Raw genomic sequence first — 9,606 nt, 5'->3', positions numbered from 1 at the left:
TGCAACCGGGAGCACCGCGACCCAAACTGTAAGAGAAGAGCAGCCCGGGGAAAAAAGTGGAGATGCCGGGGATTGAACCCGGGACCTCATACATGCGAAGCATGCGCTCTACCACTGAGCTACATCCCCTTGTATGCAGCTTCTCGTCTCAAGTGTCCCTATTGTACTTAACGGTCCCACTTCCGGGTGCTTCTCTGCAGTTTTCAATCGAGGGTTGCAGATGGATCTCACGTGCAAATGAAAACGAGGAGGGCGAAAGAGCCCGGCCAGGAGAGATTCCCCGGCCCACCAGGAAGAAGCAGGAGGTCTCTCAAAAGTGTGCACACACACCAAAGATTAATCCCAGAATTAAACTGGGCGGGCCTGCAAGGCGCCCCCTGGCCTTCACCTTTGTCCTACCAGCTTCGACGGGGGCAGAAGTTAGTGGCGGGGGCGGCGGGAGGGAAGGGTGCACCTTTCCTGGGCGTGATACACAGAGGAGCACATCCATGAGCAAAGAGATGCATGCACAGCGCTGCAAACTATGCACGGAACTGCCCAGAAGTTGTTTTTTTTTTTGGGGGGGGGGACAATTTACCGTCACCGACTGCAGGCTGGAAATGTCCTGGCGCTTCCTGCCCCAGAAGCCACCCCCCGTTCTCCAGAGGGACTGACGCTCTCCGTGGCTTGGAAGTGAGCCGTAATTCCGGGAGGTCGCCAGGCCCCACCTGGAGGCTGGCAAGCCAGGCGGCAGAGAGGTCAGAGCCTGAGCCATTGGCTTTGCAGCGCCCAGGTGGCAACAGGATCCGCGCCCCCCCCCCCAGCGCGGACGGCCCCTCCCTCTCTGAGCATGATGTGCCACCCCCAAACAGGGCCAAGACACATTCCCCCCTCCCAGCCAGTCAGTTGCAAAGAAGCAGGTTGTTCCTGAGCCCGTGCAGAGTGCCTGCGCGCAAAGGCAGCCTGCCTCGCGGCGTCGCCGAGGCCTCTCTCCCCTGTGCCGCCCGTGCCTTGCTGGGCCCTGCTCCGTCGAGGCCTCCCCGCCGCGAGAAGGAGGACACAAAGGCTGCGTTTCTGCGTCTATACATACTGAGGGGAGAGCAGCCAGAACTGCTTTGCCAAGTGGCGCCGTGGCTTAGTTGGTTAAAGCGCCTGTCTAGTAAACAGGAGATCCTGGGTTCGAATCCCAGCGGTGCCTCATTTTGAATTCCTGCTTTTATTTGCAGCCGCAAGCGTTTTGCTTCCAGCTCTTTCCCGTTCCTCTTTTTAAAACCAGTCGAACCTGGAGATAAACCCCTGTGTATTTATAACATGCAGGAACAACCACTGTCCCTGCTCTCTCTGCATTGCAAAGGGTTAAATCTCTCTGCGTTTAGGGTTTTGGGATTTTTGCATAGAGTGTCCAATGCCTTTTTTGCAACTCTGCGCCTGCCTTAAGGGCTAAACCTGGGCTTCGGCAATCAGACGTGGGAAGAACAAAAATTAATGCCTGGTTGGTGAACTTTCAAACCTTATTCTGATGCGCCGCGGCTGTTCACCAGCTCCTCGCAGATGGAGCGAGCCGAGCTTCCTCCAGCCACCATGGCTGGAGTTTCTGCAGAACTGCCGCCAGAAAAGCATGCCCTTCCCCACCCCCAGCCCACCGATTTCCTCTCCTCTCCTTTCCTTAATTGCACAATTGGGCATGTATCTGCTGAGAAGTGATGCAAGAAGAAAAGAAAAATGGGTGAAAACGTGAAAAATGTAGTTGCATTGGCCGGGAATCGAACCCGGGCCTCCCGCGTGGCAGGCGAGAATTCTACCACTGAACCACCAATGCTACTGTGTCAATGTCGCTTCTACACAAGTATGTAAGATTATCGAAAATCTGTTCTTGTTTAAAAACAAAGAGCCATTCCATGATGTTTTTTTTTTTTAAACTCCTGTTTATTACTGACATTTTTTGACAAATATCTTTCCCCCATCACCACCACCGGCCACCTGAGTCTATCCGCTGCCTTCTGTCCGATCTTGTGATCTCTAGTTCTGGGATGCCTCAGCTGGTTTTGTTACAAGGGACTAGCTGCTTTGCAACACACACACACCCACACACACACACGTGGGTAGATCACAGTGCAGTCCTTTCAGGATTGTGAAGGATGCTTTTGCACTGCTTCAGCCAAAGGATCCAGGCTGATGACCCACCGGTGCAGACCCTGAGGACTATAACTGCACAGGTTTGCCCAGGAAGCAGTTCTGGGGGCAGCAGGGGGACTACTGCAATCCATGCATCTCTTAGCACTGTTGCAGAGCGAGAGCAAGCACTATCATAGCCCCTGGCATGAAAGGATGTAACTTAGGGACGCTCACTTGGAACAACACCTGCAGCTCATCCAGCGACAGAACATCCCTCCACACCTGTCTGCACCAGCCCAGAACTGAGTCAGGATGTCCACCGCTCTTAAAATACATTGTATTTGTTTGTTTAAATCATACCACTGTTTCAAAGTCTTTAGTCTCTTTTTTTAAAACCCATTCATTGCTCATTTCAAAGAGAGCCGGAATCCATAGCATGTCACCTTTCCAAAACAGCCTCTGCTCTACAAAAATATACAGAAATTCAGAAGACAAGGGGGGGGGGGAATCACAAGGAAAAGAAACCTCTTCCAGGGTGGCCAGTTCCAGGTAGGAGGTTTCGGGGCTTGGGGAGAGACCTCACCAGCGGGTGTATCATGCCATAAAGTTCACCCTCCAGAACGGCTGTTTTCCTCCAGGGGAACTGATCTCTGAAATCTGGAGATCAGCTGTAATTCTTGGGCAGCACCAGAGCCTGTTGCCAACCCTGACACACAACCCTGACACACAAACACACACACGCACACACATACAGGGAGAGAGAGAGAGAGAGACTACACACACGGTGTTGGATTAAGGTTCTCCGTGCTTCAGGGTTCCACGTTTAAAGTCTAGGTTCATTTGACTGCCGCACTCTGCAAGATGTCAAAGGGAGATTTTTTTCAAAAATCTGACTTCCACTAATACACACGAGAAAAGCCAGGCACGTCCTCTGCCGCCACCCCCAAAAAGGAGAGAGGGGAAAAAACAAAACAAAAAGAAAAGACCAACGCTTTGGCCAGATAAAACCCGAAATATACAATATATATAGAGTATCTACATATACCATTTACAAGGGGATCACAAGGAAAGGGCTTTGTTCAAGGCCACGGCCTCCACACGTTCAGCGCTTGCGGAGACTGTACCGCGGAATTCCGCGTTTCAGAGAATTTGTTCTGTTGCGATCGGCTGCAGCCGTCTTGCTGGGCCGGGCCAGAGCCCCGGGCTTGGAGTCCTTGGCTGGCAGAGTAACTGGCTGGGGGCGGGTGCAGGACGTACGCTGCGCCGCCCCCGAGAGGTGGGCTGCACCCAGCAAACCCCTCTGGACTGTACCGCTCATAGTTGGGGTTGGCGGCTGCCGGCGGAGGCCGGTGTGGCTCTCTTCGGGGGCTGGCCGTGATCTTCTCCATGCAGTGGCAGATGTGCTCCATCAGATAGGCCTTTTTGCCCCTGCAAATGCCTGGGCTGGCTCGGAGGAAGTGGGTGGCCTGGGTGAGACACTCCCGGTAGCCACTGTGATACCTCTGCAAAAGAGCCTCCTCTTTGTGCTTAGTCTCTGTGGTATATTCAACGACAATAAAAAAGAAAGCAACTTTTTAGTTGGACATTTGTCCCCGGGCGTCTCTGCAGCATCTCTGACTGGCTGGACCACGAAACACTCCAGCACTTCTACAGCTAAGAGCTCCCCCCAGTTTGGATTCCCCCCCCCCGAATTGCCAAAATATTATTTTAAGAACCTGTTCCTATGGTCCTTCCTATCTGGTCCAGGGTCTAGGATAAAGACAAATGTCCAAACAGGCTTAAAGGTACAGATTGTGCTGATACGGAAGAACAAAATGCCTCCCTCGGTGGTGAAATTATAATTGAGCATCCCATAAATTAAATGATTATGAATGTATATATATATATAGCTCCTCATATACAGCCTGGAGTAAGTGCTACTAAATATCTTTAAGATGCAACATGGGCAATTCATCAAGAGAATGAATGAATGAATGAATGAATGAATGAATGAATGAATGAATGAATGAATGAATGAATGAATGAATGAATGAATGAAATTTTCTAAGCCCATGAATCTGTTTAGGCCAAATTGGAGTGCTCAAAGCCCCAATCATGAAATACTCAGATATAAGAAGAATCCTCATATTTTATATTATGCAGAAACATAGAAATGTGTTTTTTAAATATTTTAGCACCTTTGAATCCATAATTAAATAAAGTACACAATAAGTTATCCAGCATTGACCCACCCCTACCCCCAAGCAGAGAATCTTTAACAGCTGCATGGGAAGCAGAAATGCAAGAAAACCACCAGCTACAACTCCAGAAGAGCCTCTAGCCAGAGGGGGGGGGAGGGGGAGGCATTACTTAGCAATCCCACTCCTGATTTCACCCCACAATTTCTATGTTAAGAGCTGCTAAAAAAGCACCGTGGGAGGCAGCAACACCGTCACAGAACTACAATTCCCACAATTCTTTGTCGTGATGGGACTATTTGCACCAAAGAGAAGTCTTGCTGCAGCAGGGAGACAAAATACCTTACCTTAGAGCAACCCTATGTAGGGTTGCCAACCTCCAAGTGGGACCTGGAGATCTCCCGAAATTACAACTGATGGCAGAGATCAGTTCCGCTGGAGAAAATTGATGCTTCAGAGGGTCACCTCTCTGGCATCACAGCCCTGCTGAGCCCCCTCCCTTCCCCAAACCACGCCCTCCCAAGGCCTCACCCACAAATCTCCAGGAATCTTCCGACCCAGAGGTGGCAACCCTACACTAAGGCCTCCCCCCGGCGGTTCCGTTCCTCTCCTGTTTGCTCTAAAAACAGGCCAAAACTCACCAGTCATTGATTTTACTGAAAGATTAATTTGGCCTGGTTTAGTATCCTATATGAACAGTTTTAAATCATTCCAAATGTCAACCTACTCTTGTCAACGCTCCCCACTGACCCCCCCACCCCACCCCCAAGGATCCTATTCGATCCTGTCGCCATGTCTGCAAAAGTAGTCTGATGTGCAGAAATCAGCGGATGAACATTTTTGTGGGATGGAAATAAAAACAAGCAGATAATACCTTCCACTCAAGGCTGAGGAACAGACGTTGTTGAAATCACAGGCATGGCTACAGCTCAGCAGCCTGCTTCCCCCCCCCCCCCTTTCCCGGTCAGTGAACAGAATTTTATGGCTCCTCAAAGATGAATTTACCATGAACCATGGATCAAGTTCTATGTGCTCCCCCCCCCAGGCACCTATCACCCAGTTTTTAAGACCCCCCCAAGACAGTTGGTTTGACTGCAGATGGCCAATGGGGTCATCCCTGTGGAATTCCCCATCGCTGTGTCTCTGCAAAGAGACAAGACTGAAGCAGAGGCCGCCCTGAACAAATAGCCCTAAGTTTTGGGCGGAGACCTGGGCCAAACAGTTACCATGTGCTGCCATCCAAACCTAGAATCATAGAAACCTAGAGTTGGAAGGGACCGCATGAGTCATCTAGTCCAACCCCCTGCATTGTACAGGACACTCACAACCCTAACCTGGGGGTTACATAGGTGCTGTAGCCACTGTAGGTCTCGCCTTCCCCAGTTACGAAGGGCAGAAAAACTAGACTCCTTCCTAATGTGATCTAAGACTGTTTCTACTCCAGAAATGCGATACTTGCTACTCGCTCTGGTCAGGATGAATCAGGTTCTTCCTCCCCCCCCTCCCCCCCCCCCTTGCCAAGTGTCTTCTGGCTCTTCCGCAAGACCGCCAGGAAAAAGGCTGTGTGCAAGACCCCCAAGTGCCCTCCCCAACCCCAGGGGTTATCTAAGCCAGCAGCTGGGCAGGTGCCAGGGTTCTGGGGACCTGTGGGGTGACAAGGAGCCTCCCCCCAGTGTGGGTACACCCACCCCCACCCCCACCCCCTGGCAGGCTAAGTCGACTTACCCCGTGTCGCTAAACATTTGAGATGGCATTTAAAGAAACCTAAAGTGATACGTTGGAGGGGGAAATAGGTCTGGAAGGGAAGGAGGCAAGAAGAAAGAAAAAAGAGCAAAAGAAAATACACAGGTAAGCATTTTTTGTTGGAACACCATGTGATGCTGAAGGGGGGGAAAGGGCTAAAGTCAAGCAGGGCGGGAAGATGGGGTTTCTTTGCCAGGGCCTAAGTCATGCTGATGCCCTGACAGGGTCCATTTTTATCTTGCTGCTCAGTCCCCGAATCAAGAAGAGTGTATGTGGGGGGGGGGGGATAAAACTCTCCCTGTAGGACTGGCAGGTTCCTGTGCCTTTAAACAGCTGCTGCAGGACAGAGGGCATCCACCGCATCCATCCATCACAAGCCAAGAAAAACAGCTTTGCCTGTTGAATTTCCACCTGCCGGGCAGCCATTAAAGGTCACAGGAACCCTGCCAAGGAAGAAAAAAAGAAGTGGTTAATCTTCCTCAGGAAATCCATGCGAAAATAAAACAAATCCATGCAAGAAAGAAGATACTCTTTCCATGTTAGATGCAAGCAAAGAAGCCAAAACAGTATAATAGATGGGGATTGCGGGGGGGGGGGGGGCAGAAAAGAGGTTAAGGTGTGCTGAAAACAGGTTGTGCGTGCTCACACAAGGGTCTCTTTACACACACACATGCATTGCACTCACAAACACACAGCCTTTGACTTGCACCTATGTCTTCCCAAGGATAAGCAGGCTGTAATGACCTTCACAGCTGCAGGGAGGTGAATTCAACAGGTGATGCTTCACCCACAGATTTCTGCCTGCTTGCAAAAATGCTCCAGACCTTAATTGTAAGCAAAGAAGCCCTAGAGAGTCTACAATATCTGCATGGAAGAATGGAGATTTCGACCACATCCCTATCAGAAATGCGCGATGGGGAAAGGGGGCTGAGTACAGAGGAAGGAAGAGGAGTGGGGAGCCCCATGGCTCACAGCTGTGGCTTTCCAGCAGAGCACCAAGGAACCAAGAGGCTCCCCAGAGAAAGACAGCGGGCCACTGCTCTTACCTTTCCATGTGCAGCCTAGGATTGCCAACCTCCAGGCGGGGCCTGGAGATCTCCCAGCATCCCAACTGCTCTCGAGACTACAGAGATCAGTTCTCCTAGAGAAAATGGCTGCTTGGGAGGGGGGACAGTGGCAGCAGGCCCCACCGAGCTTCTTTCCTTTCCTCTCCCCAGCCCCCTCCTCCCCAGGCTCCACCCCCACCCCCCAAATCTCCAGAAATTTCCCAACCCAGGGTTGGCAACCCACACTGTAAATGGCATGAGTCTAGTTGGCCTGCTAGGACCTTTAGTGACCAGCCTCCCAGTAGGCCCTGGAGATCTCTGGAATTATAGCTGAAGTCCCTGCTTTGAAGGGCATTCTCCCAAGGACCCTCCCCTTCTCTTCCCAACTCCTCCAGCCCCTGGCTCAAGCCCCCAAATGTTGAAGAATCCCCCAACCCAGTGGGACTTTGGGGAGAGATGACCTTTGGCCACCACTCATGCAGTTTTCAGAGGCCTACAGGGGTGGCTTGCCAGGACCTCCCTCTCTTCCTTGGTGTCTCCCATCCAGGGGCCCACCAGGGTCAGCCCTGCTTAGCTTGGGAGATGAGCTGGGCCAGCCTTGCTGATTCGGCTGTGTGAGCTGTCCAGCCTCTAGACGCCCTGAAATTCTCTGCAAGGTGCAGAAAGGCTTGGGGCCTCGCTAGAAGGGTTACCAGCCTCCAGGTGAAGCCTCCTGGAATCACAACTGTTCTCCAGACTGCATGAGAGTCATTCTCCAGGAGAAAAGGGCCAGTTTGGAGGGTGGACCCTGATGCATTACAGCCTGCCTCCGAGGTCCTTCCCCTTCCCAATCCCTATCCTCTCCTGCTCCAGTCTCCAGGACTGTCCTGATCTGGAGTTGGCGACCCTCATTATTAGCATAGGCCCCCGGGGGTGCCTTCCCCACCTCCCCCGAAGGTCTGTGCGCCTCTTATGGGTTCTTTCTGTTAAGAAAGGAGGAGAAAGGATACGAGAAACGTTATACCTGATAGAGGCTGCGTCTTCAAAAACTGGACAGTTTTCTGCAGAATTTCCGCCTTCTCCACTTTGGGGTTCTTAAGTCTCTGCAAAGAAAAAAACAAGACAAGAGAAGAGGGGGGAGAGAAAGAAAGGGGAGGGGAGAGGAGGAATGAAAATAAAATCTTCCTTTGTACGATTTGCTTTGGAGGGGAGGTTTCGGGCGCTGGGGAGGGGGCTCTCCCCTTACCTCGTCCTGCGTGGCTTCGAACAGTAAGACCCGGAGGCGGTCCAGGCTCTGGTTCATGCGGTCCCTGCGACGTTTCTCCATCAGGGGCTTCAGCAGCTAGAGGAAGAGGGAGATGGCAGACAGGAAAGGCAAGAGCCGCAGGAGCCGCCAGGAGAGAAAAGGGAGAGGTTCTGAGACAGAAAACCCAACAGTCCACGCCAGACCGGGCCGGGGTCCTGCGCACAGCTCCACCTGGGAGGGGGAGGGGTGAACTCGGCCCTCTCCTAGGGTTGCCAACCTCCAGGTGGGGCCAGAAGATCTCCCAGGATCACAGCTGGCCTCCGGACAGCAGGGAGAAAATACTTCAGTGAGTGACCAGCAGGGTTATTTATACTTTGCAATCCACTGCCCCCTGGATAACCAACAGAATGGGGTGTTCTGTAAGCAATGCATTGGGATCTTAGAGCCACCAGGAATTACACAGACAGACAGAGCATCAGTGTCAACATCACACACAGAAAGGGCATAACGCTGCTAGCACAAAACGCAAAAGGGAGCTCTTCCACCAGGCATCAAGCACCCCTCCTGCCCCCCCCCTCCCCAGAACTCTTCCCCTTGAACTGAATTCTGAATTGTCCCACCTTTGGGGTCATAGTTCACCTTGTTAGCTTTGCTCCCAGTATGCATTGGAATGCTATGAAACCATTTATTGGACTGAATTAAGTCAGTTTATAAACCCTTGTGGGTAGTACAGCCTCATGACCCACACAGAAGTTGCTCCCCCCCCCAAAAAAAAAATCATCCCATTTCCCATCCAGTTAGAGAAAAGCCAGGAGAGTGGGTGACCCTTCCTGGACTCTACAAGTCTCCAGGAATTTCCCCATTGGGAGTTGGCAACCCAGCATTCTCCCCTTTAAAAAAGGAGCTAAGAGCAGGATTCCCAGAGACCCGCAGCCAAACCAGGCCGGATGCCGCTGTTACCTTCTTGTCCTCTTTGCTTCCCCATTTCTGGCTTGTCATCTTCATAACTGGCGGGCCCCACAGGACGGACAGGCAGCTGGCTGTTCCTGCAGACACAGCGTCCCCCTTTCTCCCGCTTCAAAGGCACGAGGGGCCTGTTTTATAGGGCTGCCCCCTCCCATTCCAGCTCTCCCAGCACCGGCCTTCCCTGCCCCCCTACCCCCCCCCCCCCCCAATTCCACCACCTTAAAGCAAATTTCTCACCTCCCTCCTCCTCGCTTTGATCTTCCTCCATCCTGGGGAGAGAGTGTGGCAAACACACGCCCCCGCAGAAGGGGAAGGCTGCATTTTCCCCACCGCAAACTGCCCTCCTGCTCTCTTT

At 52.1% G+C, this 9,606-nt stretch overlaps 1 protein-coding gene and 3 non-coding genes across 4 annotated transcripts; 1 reads left to right on the top strand and 3 right to left on the bottom strand.

The window, feature by feature from the left end:
* Positions 1 to 57: 57 nt before the first annotated feature.
* On the bottom strand, positions 58 to 129 carry TRNAA-CGC (transfer RNA alanine (anticodon CGC)). Its single transcript has one exon. It is a non-coding gene; the product is annotated as a tRNA-Ala (tRNA).
* A 974-nt stretch (positions 130 to 1,103) lies between these two features.
* Positions 1,104 to 1,177, top strand: TRNAT-AGU (transfer RNA threonine (anticodon AGU)). The gene has a single exon. It is a non-coding gene; the product is annotated as a tRNA-Thr (tRNA).
* Positions 1,178 to 1,727: 550 nt separating this feature from the next.
* On the bottom strand, positions 1,728 to 1,798 carry TRNAG-GCC (transfer RNA glycine (anticodon GCC)). The gene has a single exon. It is a non-coding gene; the product is annotated as a tRNA-Gly (tRNA).
* Positions 1,799 to 1,891: 93 nt separating this feature from the next.
* On the bottom strand, positions 1,892 to 9,345 carry LOC143826294 (transcription factor HES-7.1-A-like). The gene is made up of 4 exons (XM_077315034.1): positions 9,246 to 9,345; positions 8,286 to 8,381; positions 8,064 to 8,142; positions 1,892 to 3,628 (listed from the first exon to the last, which is right to left on the bottom strand). Exons 1-4 carry the CDS (start codon positions 9,288 to 9,290, stop codon positions 3,174 to 3,176), a joined length of 675 nt encoding a protein of 224 aa, XP_077171149.1. The 5' UTR covers positions 9,291 to 9,345; the 3' UTR covers positions 1,892 to 3,173.
* Positions 9,346 to 9,606: the final 261 nt, after the last annotated feature.

The sequence above is a fragment of the Paroedura picta genome, chromosome 16 (genome assembly GCF_049243985.1).
Source record: "Paroedura picta isolate Pp20150507F chromosome 16, Ppicta_v3.0, whole genome shotgun sequence".
Taxonomy (NCBI): domain Eukaryota; kingdom Metazoa; phylum Chordata; class Lepidosauria; order Squamata; family Gekkonidae; genus Paroedura; species Paroedura picta.
Note: the sequence above shows the minus strand (reverse complement) of the source record. Positions and strands in the feature narration are given on the sequence as shown.